The sequence below is a fragment of the Stegastes partitus genome, unplaced genomic scaffold (assembly GCF_000690725.1).
Source record: "Stegastes partitus isolate 25-593 unplaced genomic scaffold, Stegastes_partitus-1.0.2 Scaffold4, whole genome shotgun sequence".
In the NCBI taxonomy this organism is placed as follows: Eukaryota; Metazoa; Chordata; class Actinopteri; family Pomacentridae; genus Stegastes; species Stegastes partitus.
In genome coordinates this window covers 703744-722635 of record NW_007577735.1, presented here as the reverse complement: position 1 = coordinate 722635, position 18892 = coordinate 703744, and the positions used below count along the sequence as shown (strand labels likewise).

Below are 18892 nucleotides of genomic sequence, written 5' to 3'. Positions count from 1 at the left end.
GGCGTCAATTGAGGAGGATTGGATTAGATCAGATAGCCCAGGCTACTTTCAAAGAGTGGTTAGGTTGATGCCCCCGCTCCTACAAAAATGCACTTTTTGGAGGAAAGAAACAATGATAAATGGCAAATGAGAAGGTTAGCCTGAGAAGTTAGGGAGCGCGGAGGGGAGGGAATAAAAGAGTTAAAAGTACCGCCCTCTACTCAGGATCTCTGTACCTGCATCAGCAGCATCACTTTTCGCTTACGAGTTACAAGCTGGACTTAAAGGCGTGAGAACGTGAATGTGCCAGCATTACCTGATTGTTTACAGAGTCAGGGCTGCCCTTAATGTAGTCATGAAAATGCCCATTTTAAAAAGAAAAAAGTAATAATCGCTAAAATTCATAATGAAATACATAAATCGTAAAATTTCCTCCAAGTTTTGTATTAGATGTAATAATATATATAGAATATGTAAAAAAGTATAATATGTAATAAGACTAAACTAACAATACTGAAATGCTACTTTTGACAATTTTATCCGCGTAAATTAATTAAATTAAGTATTACTAAGGGCACAATATATTTTTGTCTTTTATTTATAAAACTATATCAACTACATTTGCTTCTTGCATAATTTACGCTCTCTGTGTGGCTTATAATCACACTTTGTTGTACAGACGAGATAAAAATCTCTTATCGACGTCAATTCCGCTCTTTACCTTTAATCTGGTGCATTGTGGGAATAGGAGTACTTCCCAACATGCACACTATTCAAGAGCAGCACAATAAAACTACATCTACCATAATTCCTTGTTCCTAGTTTACTCCACCACAAACAATCATGGCGTCGCACGGACAAGATACCGTAGAGAAAAAACCGGCGGCGGTGTCGTTTGGTTTCACTAAAACAGTTAGTAAATTTAAACCTCCGACCCTCGACGCTCCGACTAAGAAAGAGGAGAAAGATTACTTGACCGGAATTGATGGAAATGAGTTGCAAAGGTACGCCTGGTATGCCATTGCTAACGTAAAATGTATTGGTCTGCGTTAGCGTAACGGCTACGATTCCAATGTGACACCGACAAGTGAAATATTGCGCGTTGTTAGCATATGTAAAATTTGTGTACAACTAATATGGCTACAATAAGTAAAGTAAAATCTTGTTCCTAAGCTGCTCTGCCTGCGAACTCTCTAACTTTCTTCTGTCTTGCAGTTCAAAACCTACTGATAAGCCGAAAGAGCTCATCATACCTCTGATCCAAAAGAACCGCTGGCACAAACCGGACCGAGCGGGCCAGAGCGATGAAAGTGGCGGCAAAACAACCCAAGAGAGCGACTCCGTGGAGTCTCAGGCTGTCAAAGAACTCATTGAAGGTGTGTTCAAGATATAGGAGGGTTTTTTTGTCACAAACAGTACGGGCAGAGAAATGAGAAGTTTCACAAGGCTGTACAATACCACGCACGTGTATAAACATATTCCTTTAACAGTGTAAAAAGTCAAATAATGAGGAGTAAAAACATTGTAAACCTAAAGTGCAGTGTGTGTACATGTGTATGTTTTGTCATGCTTAAGATCGTGTCCATGTGCATACGTCTGTATGTCATACACATATTTACATTGAGCCAGTATGCAGTTATATTTAGTGTGTGCATTCTGTGTCTGGTGAGAATGATGAGTGCACCATTCACTCACACAAAGCTCCATAAACCTCTCCAACTTTTGTTTGTAGATTCCCGGAGGCAGCTTGAGCTATGGCAGAATGGACCTCCATCAGAGAGTAACCTCAACCTGGCCATTCCCTTGTTGATGCAAAACAAAGCGCCAGAGGGGTTTGAGGATGGAGACCATGTGAAGGTGGACCTGCGGCCTGAATCTGTAAGTATAAAGACCAACACAGGGACACATACTCCCTTTACTCTGTAGTTGAGAATGTGAGTTTGTCCATAAACTCTTGTAGAGTCAGTAAAAGAGCATTTTTGATTTGATCTTTTGAATGGAGTCTTGATAAAAATGCACATTTTACGTATGTCTTTGTTTTTATTGACATCACATTGGGAACTTTCTTTTGCAGCTCTAGTGGAGTGATTCAGAAATTTCAGAAATATGCAATTATTTGCTAGCCTAGAGATAACATTAACATCATAGCTGGTACACCCAAACATGAGAGAAATGTGAAGAGATTTCACTGTCACAGGTAAAAATCTTAAAAGAAGAAAATGCCACTGAAATAGGAGATGTAAAGATCAGAAAAGTCAAATTTATAGTAACTTAGTGAAATCGATAAAGATGACATGACATGAACAAAAAATAATTTTATTGCACTGTGTTTAAAAAATCAACTCCCTTCTACATTTAGATAGTACTGACTGATGGCACGTCATCTTCCAACAGTCATTATCAACATTCATCTAATTAACCTTCTCATGAAATTGCCTTTATGCTTTCAGTTTAGTAAGTGTTCTACATTTGCCGGTCTGACAGTTTCACCTTAACTCCCTTTCTCAAGGGCATTTGGAAAATAGCTTTTTTAGAAGGGCATGGCTCCCAGGACCTCAGTTAATTATATTTTTTTTAAATGTGAAGATCACAATATAATCTACTAGATAGGCATTTCAGTGAGCATAAAAATGCCTGACAGTACAAAATGTCTGGCATACTGGCTGCTTTGAATCAGAGTGAAATTTGAGTGTGTGAAAGTGCTGACTGTCACCCGAGTAGAATAACACCCCTGTGTGCACATACAGCTGCGCGCATGCGTATGGCCACGGATGACTTTGTCATTACAGTATAGCTTTGGTGGCAGACGGGCATCAGCGCTCTCCTCAGGGACATAAAGGCAACCAATCAGATCGCTTTCTGCTTCTTTTCATAAGAGGCCTCACATGTCACCTCACTGTCATCCCATATCTGCTCTCCATCACTGTAGATGTGACTGGCAGAACATGAGAGTCAGGGGAAAGTTGCTCACTGTGCCCCGGAGCTCATTTTAATGCAGTCTCCTCTGTGAGTGCGGCCCCCAGCTTCCCTCAGAGGGAAGCCTTCAGCGGAGCGATGTGCAGGGCCACTGCTCCGATGAGCTGCTGTAGCTGCTGTCTGGTGACTTTAGTCAGCCTGGACCGAGTCTGACAGCCTCGAGTCAAAAGGCTGAGTAAGACCGACATTACAAACTGCTTCTCTCTGTCAGTTGCCACTTTTTGTGTTTCATAACTCAAACATTACATAAGCACCTCATTTAGCCCTTCAGGACAAATTTAATGCAGACTATGCCGTCTGGTTTTCTTTGGTTACATTTGACTTTAATAACTCTTGATTTCGTAACAGATTATTTTGTTGTATCTGTTTGTCAGTCAACAGAAGCAGATTATGAGACCGTTCCTGTTGAGGCGTACGGACTTGCTATGCTTAAAGGGATGGGCTGGAAGAAAGGGGAAGGCATTGGACGTACCTTTAAACAGTAAGTAACAAATCAACCTGTCTTCTTTACCTGCCTCTCTCCTAATTTAATATTTTGCTGAACTTGCATCGCTGCAGTGTTCAAATCTGAGCCGAAAAAAATTTATTAGGCAACCAGACCAGACCGACCACGATGGCGGAGAGAGACATCGTATGCATGCAAAATCTGTCATTCAACGGATTGGCACATTCAAATTATATAATGCGTAATAATGTACTGTCTAATAAGTAACAGACAAATTTATTATTTATTATTTAGCTGTCTGTGATAATCTTACTGCTACTGTAACAGTAAAATAAACATCTCCAACAGCTGTGATGGAGCTCAAAACTCAACCCTGGGATGGCTGCTATCTAGCAAGTTATTTATTGCAACTTATACAGCTATGTTAGATGTAAAGAAAACTACACAGTGTGACTTGCTGGTTGCATGTCGAGGATTCTTCATGATTATAAGGAATTGAAGAAGTTACTGCTGTTGCTCTTTGTGCATAAATGCGACAACTTTCTCTCTTGCTGCATATGCTGCAAGTCTTTATTATACTCAAACGGTAAGACTCGTACAAACAACAGGAAGCAACAAACTAAACTTCTGCTACTGTTAATGTGTTGTCTAAACCTGGCTAACATTCATTACTGGCGAGGCTCATTAATCTGAATCGTAATCGCAGTGAAGATAGATTTTTTTTTCTGACATTTATCAGATGGAAAATTGTAGGAAAAAGTGATTAAGAAAAGCATGCAAACTCTGTCTTTTGTCCTCTCTGTGATGCTTTTTGACCAGTATTGTTGCTGAAACGTGAATAAAGCCTTCCCTAAATTGCCTCAAATTACTTGAAATACGTGGCTTGTACATGCTGTCTGTTAATGTGACCGCATGTAGTTCAGACTTGTGTCGCATCGAAAGTGATACAGAAATGTTACTCGGTCCAACCTAGAGTGCTCATTCAGACATGAAGCAAACACATTCAGTCACCATCTGAAAGCAGTGCCTGACTGAGAGGAGCTTAACTTTAATCACAGTACAAATCTCGACCTGGATCTTCCTTCAGCCTGTTTTACATGCTGCACCCTTCCACCTCTCTGTTTATTGATTTAATACTGTCATTCCCTGTCTGCTACAGAGATATAAAGCCAATTGAACACCAGCTCCGTCCAAAAGGGTTGGGCCTCGGGGCAGATCGTTCGGCAATAAAGGACCTGGAGCCCAGCAGACGTAAGCGTCCGCCGAAGCCAGGCGAGGAGCAAGAAAAGGAGGAGGAGCTAGTGATGGGTCCTGGGGGTTGTGTGCTGGTGGAATCTGGGGCACATAAAGATCTATATGGCAAGGTATAACTGATCTGAACTTTGATTAGTTATTTATGGCCCTTTATTGACCTACCCCGTCTTTATGCAGTGATTCTCTTTAGAAAATATACCCACTCCTTGTCATTTGTGTGGTAGCTCTAACTTACTTTTGTATCTTTTTTATAACTTGTTGTGACTTTCATTGTTGTGTGGCAGATAGAAGGTGTTGATGCAGACAACGCTCGAGTCGTGGTGAAGCTGGCTATCGGCGGCAAGACTGCGACAATCAGCCAGTACGCCATTAAACTAGTTGGACGCACGGAATATGACAAATACAGCAAAGACCTCAGTGAGTAACTCTGAACAAATGATAGAAGAAAAAGGCAACATTTAAAGGACTTAAGACAAAATTGTGTTTGCTCACTTACCATTTTTATTAGTTACAATGTCCAATTTTTTTAGTTACTTGTTCATGACAAATATACATTATTGTTTCAGCTTAATCAAATCTGACATTGGAACGTCTCATTTCACTCATTTCAAAGTAGTTTTTGGTCACACATCTGTCAAAGTTGTCGTGCTGCAGTATCTAAATGTAGAAGCAAGAGGTTTCTCTGTGCACTGCCAGCTAGCTATCATCTACTGTAGCCTGCATGTGAGGTGTTTAGGGAACATCTGTAAACTGTAGTGTCAATTGATAAGCAGATGTTTAGCAAGAGAAGTGTTTTGGGTACAATTTTGATGATTGGAGATGCACTGAAGTTAGGTGAAGAAGAACCATATTCAAAGTCTGACAAACAAATCTCTGATGCAAAGACAGTGTTGAGCAATTTTACAATTTTTAATTGACTAAATAACTGACAGATTAATCAATTGTGAAAATAAATGTTAGTTACAGCCTCACTTGTGCAAGACTTTAACTGGGCTAAACAGGTTTGAACGTTTTTGTTTTTTTGTTTTTTTTTCCCAGTTTCAGCTTATTTACAAGATGAGCCACTACCAACATTTGGCCACAGCTTGTAATTTTAGTAAGCTAAATATATATAAAAAAAAAAAAAAGAATTACAGACACTCACAATACTACAGTGTGGATGTTTGGTGGTGTGCCACATTTTACTGCATGCTATTAATGCCATTTTTTCCACCAAACAGGTCGTCTCAGTAAAGCGCACAAAGAGAAGGAAAAGGAGAAAGAGAGACGAGAGGAGAGGGAGAGGAGCAGTAATAGTGACAAGGCAAAACACAAATCTTCCGAAAGAGATGGGGGAAAAGATGAGAGGAAGAGGAAACACAGAGAATCAAGTCGAGACAGGTACATCTTCATTAAAAGATGAAGCTGCAGTCATATTGACTTTTATGTTTTTCATTAAGCAGTGTTTAAATTGAACTACTTCATGTTTTTTTTACTACGAAAATGTTTTCTTTGACTAATCATGCTGTGTATTCCTTTTTCTACTGTTTCTTCTGTAGAGATAAGCCTCCAGTGAAAGAAACAAAACGACCACCGGCTCCTCCCTCCTGGCTCCAGAGAGATCTTAAAGTTCGCTTCATAGACAAAGCTTTCAAAGGGGGCAGGTATTACAATTCAAAGGTAATGAAGCCATTTTTTTGTGTCAATTTTTAAACTGAATAAATAGAAATACCCTGATAGATGCATCTTTTTATACATATAGGTGTATAACACTAAGTAGCTCTGCAGTGGGGAGGCTCTACTGGGTATGGAAAGACAAAGGGACATTTGGTCTTTCTTTATCTTACTTTTGTTGTCTTTGTAGGATAAATCACAAGCAAACCAGCCTGTTTAATCACAGTTGTTGTCATCATGTGATGGCTGTTCTCTATAGCCCCGACATGTAACGGCATTTTTAAGGAGATTAGATTAGATACGATACACATTAGTTAAGGTTCAACTTCAGAGTCTTCGCTGTAGCTACACAGAAGCTCCCTGTCTTAGAACTGCTTCAGTTTCTCAAGTTTTATCTAAATCATGGAGTCATGATCAAGTGGCTTGTTTTAAACCACCTACTTTGATAATTCTAAAAGTTGAATTTTGGTCACAGCTTTTAAAATCTGTCTTGTTTAGATGCGAGTGGAGGATGTCCTGACACCGTCTACCTGCGTGTGTCGAACTGAAGAGGGAAGACTGCTAGACGGTGAGTCATCAGTGCATCTCAGTCTCACTAAGTGTTTGTTTTCTCTCTCTGTGTTTTTCGTCTGGACACTAATTGGAGTTGCACAAGTAGTGTACAACATATGTGCAACCGTTCCTGCTAATTTCGTAGTACATCTGGTCTGTTTAGGTCCTTCTCATACTCATACATTTTTGCATATACAGGTTTCTGAGGATATAGCTTTCTAGATGATAAATGGAGTAAAAAAAAAGATCATATTCTAAGAAACCTTAGTATAATTTTTCAATCGAACACAGAGCAGCTATTGGGAATTTAAAAGAGATGGTTCATTCATACATATGTGCACAGAATGAATCCACGAAACCACAGCTTGTCTCTTTTTGAACTTCAGTTACACATCAATTACATGAGTGTTAATTGGTAAGCAGAGGCACTTGTGGGCTGATATTAATTATTTCTCAGCTTTGTACAAAGCCAGGGTAGCTGGTTCCATTCTTAATGCTAAGCTACGCTTATTTAACGCCATAGTCTGTGGCTTTATATTTACACAGAAGTGTTATCCGTCTTCTCATTTAGGTTTCAGCAAGAAAGTGAACAGGAGTGTTTGTAAAAAATGTTAAATTATCCCTTTAACTTTCTGATAATAACAATAATAATACAGTGTACACAGAATATCATAACATACTGTGATGCTATCAACAAATTGTAAAGCGCACAACATATTGTGATGCTCTTTACAGTTTGTTAATTTTTTCCTCCAAGTGTGGTTCTCTTCTGTCAGGATTATTTACAATTCCTGCATGCTGAAGTTACCACTGACTTTGTGCATTTCAAATTACATAACCTGCTAGCTTCTGCTGTCCTTTGACTTAAGTATTTTTGGTGTTTTATTTGATAAAAACTCATGTTAAAGCTTTGATTTCCTCTGCAACAATTTGCAAATAAACCCCATGTTGTTCTTGCAGCAGTCACTTTCTGACAGCTCATTCATGTAGACAGCTGCTATCATGTCACATAGTGAGAGCCTTATAACATAAAATCTGTTGGTGACCAGGTATTCACTCTACTCCCAACTGCTGCTAAGTAGCTGTGATTATGCTTCAGTAAATTACCCACGTCTTTTTTTTCCCTTGCAGATGTGAAGCAGGACATGCTGGAAACCATCATCCCAAAAAGTGAATATGATTCTGTAATGGTTGTGCTGGGTGAGCACAGGGGGCAGGTGAGCAAATGATCATCTTGACTGCAGCACATGTGCGCTTGTTGGACTGTGACTAATCATTGCTTTTTGCATCTTATATTTACACCTTCAGGTCGGCCGTATTCTTCAGCGGGACAAGAACAAGTGCAGAGCGATGGTTCAGCTCGACAGATACGAGGAGAAAGTGTTCACGCTGGAGTATGACTCCATTTGTCACTATGTTGGAGACCACTGATTTCTGATCTGTATTGTAATATTTACTGTCATTTTCCACCCCATCTCATTTTAACTGTTGTTTTTTGTAATATTCATAAATAATGGATTTTCAAGCATTGCAATTTTGTAATAAAACCGTGTCACAAACTTTTATTTGTACAGATGTTATCACAACCAATAAGAAAAGTTGCAACAAGAAATTTTCACAGTAGTTTTGAAATTTATTATCATGTCCACTGATGGTTCAACTAACAACAAGAAAGTCAATCTTTAGGTCATATAAAAACATATTTACAGCTGCTCTACGAGTTAGAATATGAAAGCTCTGGCGGTTCAAAAACTCAGCACTCCATTGGGTGACACATTTCACAATAGAAAATCTGTCAGTTTGTAATAACAAGATGTGAGGAAGAAAAGCTGAACATTTGTGTGTTTGAGTTGGCATCTTCTTGGATTCCTGCTTACTCCTTGGGTATCTGGTTTGCTGCGTTGGCCCGAAGCACAGCTCCTGGACTGGGGTACGGACGCTGCTGGAAGAGAGGCCCCGCTGCTGTGGTATCTGCTCCTGTTTTTGCTTCATTACGTTTGGGTAGCCCGCTTGACCACGTGCCCCTGTAAAGGTGAATAAACCTGTTTGGTTAAGTAATTCGGTTTTATACAATCTACATTACCATACCTTAAAGAGGGACCACCACTGATTTTTCACATCCAAGTCAGTTAAGCAATCATAAGGGGCGTTGTAAGCAAGTTTGATGTAGCCAGGCTTTCCTTGTTAAAGCCAGCTTGATAAAACCTGAAACCCCAGTAAGAGAAAACTAACGGGTATCACAAAAATGGTGATAATTTCTTTGTTAAACAGGTTTTCTTCCTCAGATTCTGTACATGCTACCATAACAGGTGGGGTTTGGCACATCATTTCACTTTTCTTCCATACAAAATGGATCAATTTTGTGCAATTTATTGCAGTAAAAGCGCTGCCACTGCAAATGATGGGAGGTATGCAATTAGAGAACTATTAAATATGTAAGTATCATTGATTTTACCACGCAGTGCACTCTCAATGTTGGCATTTATTTCTTACGTGACAGCTGCACATTAGAGCTCTTTAACTTAAAATTTTAGACATTTTAACACTTAACAGGTGTTTTTAACTATTATTTAACCCATTAATCTCACTTCACAGTACACCTCTGTGGCTAGAGTTGCTCAGCATGTAAAAACAGTTGAGTAAAGTCTTCTGTAGCTGTAAAAGTGTTTTATCAGACTTTACACAGCTGACAACATCTCAGTTTCGTCTTTTAAGATAAATAGACCTTTTTCACAACATTTTGACTTCACATCATAGCAGAAACAGCAGAGGTGAGGCTAATTTCATCAAGTTCCATCAGGTTTTCCAACAAGACATGACAGTGAACCAGACTGCAGATCCTGGAAGTAGCTCATCTAAAGGGAATGCAGTGGTTCTTTAATGTTATCAGTTACACCTGTGCTGTTCCTGCTATGACAAGCCAACACGTCAGTTGTGAAAAAAGTCTGTGGGTGCTAATCATTATACTGGTGTGTCTCCCCGCGTCCCTAAAGTGCCTCACATTTTTGCTTCTCCCAGTGAGGTTTTGAGAAATGCAAAGACAAAAAAGCCACAGCTGTCAAATTAGAAATCCTTCCATTCCACAGCATCATGTCTTAAGTGAAGGCTGCAGAGCTGCATCACCTGTCATCTCAAACTGACACACATGAATGTGCAGCATTGTTATACCTCACACCAGCTGAGAAGACTTTGGCACAGGATAATCATGTTATCTTACTACAAGCTCCTCCTAAAGCCTCCTCTATCTTTGCTCCGCATCAAAGTACAGTTGAGTTTTTAAAAGAAGCAAAATGAAAAGCACTTTATACTGGTCAAGGAGGGTCTAATGAAAAGATGATTTATGGGAATTGCCGTCAGAATGTCTCAACCTCTAATGCTTTGTTTTAGCCTGTCTCTCTCAAGTCTTCGAACTTTACAGAAGTGCAATACTAGTTTCTCGAAAAATAATAAAACAAATAACAGAAAACTACTTGTATAGCACTTGAGTTATAAAGTGTCCACTTTCAAAGAAAAGACCAAGATTCATTTGATTACTAGTACTGTACCTTGGGGCATCAGAATAAGCACTTGGATCCATGGGGTCCATCTCATCATCTTTTCTACCTGAAAATAAAGTGCACATTTAACATTCAGTCACATAAAAAGATTCTGTGTGTATGTGTGCAGTATGAGACAGATGTGAGTTCTACCTCTTTTGCTTTTGTTGTACGGTGCCATATCTTCTCTCCTCGGCTTCCTTCTGTCTCTGTCTCTTCCGTCATCCCTCTCTCGGTCTCTGTCTCTGTCTCTGTCCCTTTCCCGATCTCGGTCTCTGTCCCGTTCTCGCTCTCTTTCTCGCTCTCTGTCTGGCTTCTCAAACGGCCTTTCAACTCTTTCATCACCTCCTTCAGCTAAAAAAACGAACCGAGGCATTAGTCACAAAGTAAATCACGATTAGAGCTTGTTGAAAGCAAAGTGCACTCTGAGATGAATGGCCAGATGCTGGGATTTGTGAGTTACACATGAAAAGTATAACAGATATCCATGGCAACATGAGTGAAATAGTAATTACTAAAACAGTGCTTCATGGACTCTCGAGAAAAATCCTACCTCTGATTTTCTTGGCGGGTTTTGTTACCACTGCTGACGGGTCATTTGGGGATAGCCAGGCCACCAAATCTGTCTCCACATTCCAGTAATAGGGAAGACCACTGTGGATCAAAGGGGAAAAAAAAGGCTTAGTATGTAGCCATAACCTATATAATAATCTGTGACCAATCGCTGAAATTTATTGCTAAATTATGTGATCAAAAAATTTATATTCTACAAACATGCTACAGTATTGCATGACAATAATTTTAGTACAATCAACAATGAATTGTAGAAATAAAGTGTACATACCAAGCAGAATCAAACACTTTGTACCAGTTTGGTGGTAAATTCTCTATTCTAGTGGCTTCATAATCTACATTGTTGTCATCGTAATCTTCAGCGATAATCTCCTCATCTGCGTCTGGATTAATAGGAGGAGAACAGTCGTTATAGACAGGGGAAAAAAAGCATGAAACAATGGGAAAAATGCTTGAAGGCACAGGGTCACGAAGGTAAAATTGACTCCACTACCATGCTCTGTTGGCTTTACAATCCCTCTCTTGGCCAAGCGGGCCAGCAGTGCCGGAGGTAGAGGCATCCTGAGAAACAGAGACATTAAGATTATATCATATAATGAGGACTGGAAATCAGAGGAGAGCAGACAGCTACTACATCATCCAAATATTGTAAAAAATAAATAAATAAATAAAATAAAAGATATTGTATTGGCCATTATGAACGGTATGCCTGTATGCCCCTGTGAATGTGCAGCTGTTTGTTTGTTTGTTTTTTAGAAATTAAGCAGTAATCTACTTTTAACCAATAGTGGCAAAACTTCACTGGCTATGGGTTTGAGTTTTTGTTCCAAATGCACACTACGTTCATTAGAATGATTTCCTTTGAGTTTTGGAGTTTGTATCGAACAAAACAAGCAATTGCAGGAAGTGATGTTGAGTTCAGGAAAACTGCTTTTCAAGAAAATAATCAGTTAATGAATAAATAATGAAGGCAGCTTTAGCTTCAAAACCATTACTCTCATAGAAACTGTGCAACAGGGCCACAGCAACACATGCAGCAGCGACAATTTTATAGCCACACGGCTGAGACTCTCTTTAAAGTTACCATGGCGGTCATGGGTTGGTCAGTTTTATGTTTTAAAAAAGAAAAATGCAGTCTGCTTTCTGAAATCATTCCCAGGAGATTTTTTATTTTATTTTATCTGGAGCTCCCGCCTGGTGAAGCTATTCGGTCGCAGCAGCAGAAGGATTAAAACAACAAAAACACCTACAAATACGAACTAAGCTATACAAACGCGAACCCTACACTTTCTGTAAATACTAGTGAGTGGAAATCATTTAATATTTACCCGTTTTGAAGTAATATAGCCCCTTTAATCGTGCAGTCTGTGGTCGAGCAGTGCCGACGACGCGACTTCCAAAACAGCACACGGCGCGCACAGTGATGACGTCGCAGTGTTAGCTTGACGACAACAAACATGGAGGAGTATGCCCGTGAGCCCTGGTAAGATTAGTTCATCAACGTTTGTATCTGGCTGTATATTAAAAAAAAAAAAAAGTAAACCTTGGTTCTAGTTTTGACTCTTCAATGTCATATTTACGTTGCTGTGAGAGTGAACAGAAAAGCTTTGCGGGACATTCGACCGGCTTAGTGAAGGCTCAGGATAAAAACAGATATCTGTGCTGTCAGAATGTAACCTCTAACCACAAATAGCTAGTAGTGTTACTTTTAACAGCATCTAACATGAAATTACATAGTTTCAAGAGACAACTGAAGGTATGATACACTAAACAATAAACCAGGGTAATCTGTACCACAAAATGTGAGTTCCACTTGGGCCAGGTTCACTGATATCAACGCTTTTTCTCGTTTAAAACAGCTAACATACTGTTATTCTAAACGAAAATATTGACGCAGCATGCAAATGGTGGCGAAAACGTTAAAAATGACATAACGTTTGAACCGAATCATTAGTAAAAGGTGGCTTCCAGATATATTTTCATCACCACCAAATAATTTACTCAAAATGGACTAACTGTCCAAAAGACGGATGTTTTTTAGATTTCAAGTTTGTTTTCATCTTCTGTCATAATTTCATAAACATTTGAATTCATAAGATAATTGAAACCGATTTAAAAATACAATAAATAAGATGTTTAAAAAAGGTAACTGAAAATATGCAACGCTACAACTGATGTTTGGTTAAAAATGTAATGTTGTTAGTTAGAAGGTGTATTTAATAGAGAATGTAACAAGTCACATGACTGCAGTTTAGCTAAGGGTCACACCTGTGGGATTATGGGAGTGAAGCAATACGGCTGCAGAGGGAAAATGCCTACATTGCTACAGAGGAAACGATATGACCCAGAAATAGCTATTCTGCATGATCTGAGACACGCACACAATAACTGTGACTTTTAAGTTTTCTCTGTTTCATATTTGTTTGCAATATTAGTCAAAGTGCATTGTATGGAGAGTTTTATGCACTGTTGTTGCAAGCTCGTATATTTGGACCCGTCTAATGACTGAATCTAGTTTGAAAGACTTATTATTTGATCTGTCTAATTAGAGACACTTTATTAGGAAATGTGTATTTGAAATGATTTGTGAGGAGAAAATTTCTGAGGAGAAAAATAAATGTTAAAAGACATCTGTATGATGCGTGGCCTTCATTACATCAGACTGGACTAGTTACAATCCTGTAGTTGTTTCAATTCTGCTTCACTGTTGCACAATGACAATAAATCCATTTCTATTTCGTATTGGCCCTATTGACACTAGTATTGAAACGCAAAATGAGACGTAGTATTGACAGAATAATTACTTCAAAGATGAATCTGCGCTCCTCCTTTTTATTTTTTATATACTGTGCATTTTCTAGGGAAGGATCTCCCCTGTTAGTTTATCCATCACACATTTATGCTTTTCCCTCTTGTTTCTTGCTGCTTTCCTGCAGTCCGTGGAGGATAGTGGATGACTGTGGAGGAGCTTTCACCATGGGTGCGATTGGAGGAGGGGTGTTCCAGGCAGTCAAGGGTTTTCGAAATGCCCCTGCCGTGAGTCCAAAACATAATTATTTGTTCTCTGACTTGTCAGGTTCTTAAATGCAGAATTCAACTGTGCTCTAATATTTCAGGGTGTTGGACATAGACTGAAAGGAAGCGCAAATGCAGTGAGGGTAAGAGCGCCACAAATTGGAGGTGAGCAGGACTTGTTTTGTTAGTTCTGAACTGTTTCATTCACATAGTATTCCAGTTCTGGCATTCATTTTATTGAGTCTATCATATATCATTCCTTTTGTAAGTTAAATTGTTTAGGTGCAACTAGTTTTATTTTGGTGGCTGAAGCCCAGTTATTTCACAATATTAATAATCACATAAATCATGCATTCAGTCAGACAAGCTAACGCTCATTGGTGGGGATTTTCAGGTAGCTTTGCCGTTTGGGGAGGACTCTTCTCCACAATCGACTGTGGTTTAGTTCGCCTGAGAGGCAAAGAGGATCCCTGGAACTCCATAACAAGTGGTGCACTGACTGGGGCCATCCTCGCAGCACGCAGTAAGAAGAACCCCAATAACACAATGAATTAGACTCCAGCTTCCTGTGCCTGTAAACACATCAGTGTAACTTGTCTGACAGAATCACTGAATGTTTTGTTTTTCTTCAGGTGGACCATTAACCATGATGGGCTCTGCCATGATGGGGGGGATTTTGCTCGCTCTCATTGAGGGTTTTGGTATTCTCCTAACCAGATACACTGCGCAGCAGTTTCAGAACCGTAAGTGAAGCTGATTAAATTGACCCCTACCCCTAAAAACACATCTCTCTGTATCAAAGTTACATGTTTAAAAGTTGTTGTTTGTTTTGTTTTTTAAACATAAAAATAATAAATAAATATCTGCCTTAAATCGCTTAAATGTGAATCCACCCCTCCCCTCTTGCGACACCTCCAACTCTGCTCAAACACTGTGAAACTACTCTATGCTAGACAATGGCAAGTTGTAATGTTTAAGTAATTCAGACATATATGTTGGAACCAGTAGCAGATTCTAAAAACAAATTATATTACAGAAAGCCCCGCCCTGCAAGTCAACAGGATTGGTTTCTTGGTTTTGTTACATATGAAAGCCTGCAAGTCTGAAATGTGCTGCTTTGAGTGTTTCTCTGAATAACTGGTCAAAAGTAAAAAGTACAACATTAAGACATTTACAGCAAAACTACAATTATGTTTTTTGGGTAGCTTAAAGCATCACAACATTGATGTCAGATTTTACAATCGTTGCGATGACATAATCACAAATAGGTTATCGATCAGTCAACTTCACTTCTGAACTTAACCCTTTCTGCAAATAACTACCTAGAGTTTAGAGGGGAAATGGCACAGAGCACAAGGGAGTGTTTGAATCTGTTAGTTTTAGCTTGTAGAGGTCTGAGACAAGTACCAAATAGCAGAAACTGTTGCTATAAAGCACACACAGGATAGATTCTGCTTCCTTCTATACCTGTTTGTTGTAATGATGCTGCAGAGTTTCCTGTTTTTTTGCCGCAGACATTACCCATCTTATACTTTTTGAGAGGTTTTGACATCAGTAGATGAAAGAGAAAGTGAGAACATACTCAATAAAAGATCAATAAAACATTATCCACCAGGAATTGTGCATGTGTAGATGTTTCTTGTGGAAATCAGAGGTCAGCGTACATTTTGACCCATCACAATAAATAAATGTGTGGCTAAGTGCACGATGGGGTTCTGTTCAAGTGTCACATTAAGCTGTGATAGTAACATATTACTGTCTTCATTACTTACACGTGTGCTTTCCCTGCTGTGATGTCTGTTGTTGTGAAGCGGATGAGATTGGCTGAGGGAATCCTACCATACCAAGAAGACTGACCGAACAGCAGAAATACAAAATATATCTTCATCGTAGTGTGTCGAAGAGAAACATACATTTTATCTTGACTGTATTCATGGCATGTATGACCAGGACGCTGCTACAGAAGCTTGAGAAATTAACTTTGCTGTGTCTTCTTTCTTACTTCCTCCAGCTGTTCCTTTTGCAGACGACCCCAGTCAGTTGCCGCCGAAGGACGGAGATCAGCATCAGGGGCAGAAGAGGCAGTTTCAGTAGAGAGCTTTAAGGACTGAGACCAGCTGTGGACACAGTGAGTTAAATCAGTGTAATAGGAACGCCAAGACATTAGCAACAGGATGATCAGGAGGTGGATGAACCGGTCCCCGCAGCGGTGTCAGGTAGTTGCACTTTTTGCTTACACCTCAGGGGCAAATTACTGTGAGTTTTACTTATTTATGAGCAAATGTTTGTATGTGAACAATGGTCCTCGTGACTAACTTCGTATTTGTACCATTAGAATCTCATGCAGCAATTTCTGTTTTAATCATTATTGCGTCATTGCTGGGAACTGATAGGGTTAAATATGCAACTCTAAAATTTATGTTTAAAATGAATTTGATTCTTCAGTATCTTGGCAACATGTATTTCTGAAAAAGCCCATATACTCCTTTTATTTTGTTTTTACATTGTTCTTTTGTGTTAGTTTGTAAACTTACAAAGCTACACCAAAAGGGAATTTTCTGTCCCACAGAAAACACGGCTTATTACCTGCCTGAAACATTTCGTTTGAAGTCCAAACTTTTCTTCCATCACTTAACTGCATCACACTCTTCTAATGTTTCCTCTTTAAAGCCACTTCACATTAGAGCTACATCTCTCTGTCTAAAGGAGACAGGAGCTAAAAAAAAAAAGACAGATGGTCCTTTAGCAATACACGAAATGAAAAAAGGATTTTTTTTTGGTACATTAAGTTGACCAAAAAGTGAACATCAGAAACCTGTAAATGTGCATGATATGGGCTCTTTAAAGGGAAATATGCTTGTTTAATTTTTTTGCCGAGAGTTAGAGGAGAATCAGTACATTCATACATAATACCACTCTCATGTCTTTATGGTAGACATGTAGCAGAAGCCAGCAGCTGCTCATTAGTTAACATGGTAAATCTCATTTTGTTGAATGTGTGCAAAAAAACTAAAGTATAAAACATCAAATCTGCAGTTTTATGTGCCAGACTTGCTGGATCCTCTCATCTAACTCTCGGCAAAACATCCGACCACTGCTTAACGCTTCCAAAGATTTTGCACTTGGACACGTAGATGTTGTAAACAGTGAAGCCAGCGTTGTAATGACTGCATGGTAGAAGAACAGGACATGTTTGTTTCAGTAAGGGTTTACCATAGAGAGTGGTGGGCTGAGTATTTGTTTATAAGTGTATTTAAACGTCAGCTGTGACAATCAATCTGTGAATGTTTTGAATTATGTGTGTTACAGATGGCTCAGCAAAACCCCATTCCATTCTCTGTTTGCAATTTATCCTAATAAGTTATTGCCTCATTTGGCAGCTTTAGTAATATTGAAGTTTTATTGAATATTTAATGTCTTACGCATTAGAAAATAATTGCACCTTTTTCTGCAATACTGTAGAAAGATTTTCTTGAAATTATGGCTTTAATTACTCAGACAGTTCTGTTACAACTTGCACCCATTGTCACTTTGATGCTACAGTATCCGATAGCAACCAAGCACTTTTTAAACTTTTAATTTTCTTGAAATGGTAGCACCTTCCACTGCGAAGAAATGATGCAACACGATCCAGTGGTTTGCTGTCAAACTTTGTATAGAGAGAGAGAATGTTTATTTTATCCTAATATATTTATTGTGCAAAAGAAAAAAATAAAGGTATTAATGTTCTATAAGAATTTAATTGTCGTTGTGTTTTCATCATGGCCCCATCGTTCAGAAACATTAAAACTGTGTTTATGTGTCACAACCTAAATCTAAAATTTGTATTCATTCAGCATATTCGCTACAGTCAGCTTTGCACCAGTTTAATATCTATGATACAGAGTAATAGAACCAAGCATTAGTACCCTGGATGTGTTGTCTGTTTTCTTATAATTCAGTACAAAAATCTTTAAAAAGTGTATCTTGGCCAAACTTTCAAGTGTCATACTTCATGTGGGAGAGGTGGTTAGTTAAAATAAGTTGTAGCACGTGAAAGGTCTCATTCTTATCTACATTTTGATACCAGGTTCTTCTTCCTCTAGCTACGACAGCTTCTATGTAAAATAAATATATAAATAAATGAATGGGCTTATTTTGAAAATGACAAATGTAGGTTAGTAACAGCAAAACAACATTGGTGTTCACATGCCTTCTATGATAGGAGATCAAACCAGATTGGAGCAATCAGTGTCTATTTGAAAGTCTTTCAATTTCATCGCTCATAGTGTTCAGTTCTTGTTCTGTCGGTTTGTACTGTAGCCCTGTTTGCATCGCCAGATTGTGAACAACGGTGATGATGTGTAATCTTGGTTCCCAACACTTGTCTCTTCTATGGAGCCAAGAAAATGATTGTGCAGGAGTTATTATGGTTTTAATTCCTCGTGCAAATGGAATGCCAAATTTTACATTTTGCTAGTCTTACAATATGACTGTATTCAAGAAAAAAAAAAACTGTGGACACAGACATAATCTTTGCTAGAAGATGAGTTGGTGTCAAAAAATAGGCAAAATTGGACCTTTCATTAATTTGTTTGGACCAACTATCCAACACGATGATATGAAAATGAAAATTTACCCGAAATGCACATTTTAAAGTTTTCTCCAGAAAAATACATACAGGGTAGCAAAGCATGTTTCTATTTCTGTCTGTTATAGACATTAAACCGATGCAGTTCTGCTATTAAAACTGTGAGATATGCCATTAAATATTGATGCTAAAAGCTGCTTACAGGAAAAACTGATCAAAAGCAAGATTTTGATTTCAGATTGTGACATGTCTGTTGTGGATGTAAAGGAGATGTGGTTGCAGCTTTTAACAGGGCTCTAATGTGTTTTTCATCCCAGAAAATGTCATGTGGCTCTCTCC

The 18892-nt window shown here is 38.7% G+C and overlaps 3 protein-coding genes across 3 annotated transcripts; 2 read left to right on the top strand and 1 right to left on the bottom strand.

Annotated features, from left to right (window-relative positions):
* Positions 1–815: 815 nt before the first annotated feature.
* On the top strand, positions 816–8418 carry gpkow (G patch domain and KOW motifs). The gene is made up of 11 exons (XM_008278138.1): positions 816–983; positions 1195–1355; positions 1712–1857; positions 3330–3436; positions 4560–4764; positions 4939–5071; positions 5875–6034; positions 6193–6313; positions 6806–6875; positions 7991–8076; positions 8168–8418. The coding sequence occupies exons 1-11, from the start codon at positions 823–825 to the stop codon at positions 8288–8290; spliced, it is 1473 nt and encodes a 490-aa protein (XP_008276360.1). The 5' UTR covers positions 816–822; the 3' UTR covers positions 8291–8418.
* Positions 8419–8471: 53 nt separating this feature from the next.
* Positions 8472–12384, bottom strand: pqbp1 (polyglutamine binding protein 1). Its single transcript, XM_008278127.1, has 7 exons — positions 12297–12384; positions 11462–11529; positions 11240–11351; positions 10949–11049; positions 10549–10749; positions 10405–10462; positions 8472–8883 (listed from the first exon to the last, which is right to left on the bottom strand). Exons 2-7 carry the CDS (start codon positions 11526–11528, stop codon positions 8733–8735), a joined length of 690 nt encoding a protein of 229 aa, XP_008276349.1. The 5' UTR covers position 11529; positions 12297–12384; the 3' UTR covers positions 8472–8732.
* A 24-nt stretch (positions 12385–12408) lies between these two features.
* timm17b (translocase of inner mitochondrial membrane 17 homolog B (yeast)) lies at positions 12409–17715 on the top strand. The gene is made up of 6 exons (XM_008278123.1): positions 12409–12451; positions 13905–14004; positions 14085–14148; positions 14378–14506; positions 14616–14726; positions 15995–17715. Exons 1-6 carry the CDS (start codon positions 12426–12428, stop codon positions 16075–16077), a joined length of 513 nt encoding a protein of 170 aa, XP_008276345.1. The 5' UTR covers positions 12409–12425; the 3' UTR covers positions 16078–17715.
* Positions 17716–18892: the final 1177 nt, after the last annotated feature.

What these genes read in the sequence shown, in the direction of transcription:
- pqbp1 (XM_008278127.1), bottom strand. Translation starts at nt 11,528, where the DNA reads ATGCCTCTACCTCCGGCACTGCTGGCCCGCTTGGCCAAGAGAGGGATT. An exon ending in ACCCGCCAAGAAAATCAGAG is followed by an intron (nt 10,750 to 10,948) that starts GTAGGATTTTTC and finishes TCGTTTTTTTAG; the next exon opens with CTGAAGGAGGTGATGAAAGA. An exon ending in GCTTATTCTGATGCCCCAAG is followed by an intron (nt 8,884 to 10,404) that starts GTACAGTACTAG and finishes TCACCTTTACAG; the next exon opens with GGGCACGTGGTCAAGCGGGC.
- gpkow (XM_008278138.1), top strand. Translation starts at nt 823, where the DNA reads ATGGCGTCGCACGGACAAGATACCGTAGAGAAAAAACCGGCGGCGGTG. An exon ending in TGGACCTGCGGCCTGAATCT is followed by an intron (nt 1,858 to 3,329) that starts GTAAGTATAAAG and finishes TCTGTTTGTCAG; the next exon opens with TCAACAGAAGCAGATTATGA. An exon ending in GCAGGTATTACAATTCAAAG is followed by an intron (nt 6,314 to 6,805) that starts GTAATGAAGCCA and finishes TGTCTTGTTTAG; the next exon opens with ATGCGAGTGGAGGATGTCCT.
- timm17b (XM_008278123.1), top strand. Translation starts at nt 12,426, where the DNA reads ATGGAGGAGTATGCCCGTGAGCCCTG. An exon ending in GTTTTCGAAATGCCCCTGCC is followed by an intron (nt 14,005 to 14,084) that starts GTGAGTCCAAAA and finishes CTAATATTTCAG; the next exon opens with GGTGTTGGACATAGACTGAA. An exon ending in TGCGCAGCAGTTTCAGAACC is followed by an intron (nt 14,727 to 15,994) that starts GTAAGTGAAGCT and finishes TACTTCCTCCAG; the next exon opens with CTGTTCCTTTTGCAGACGAC.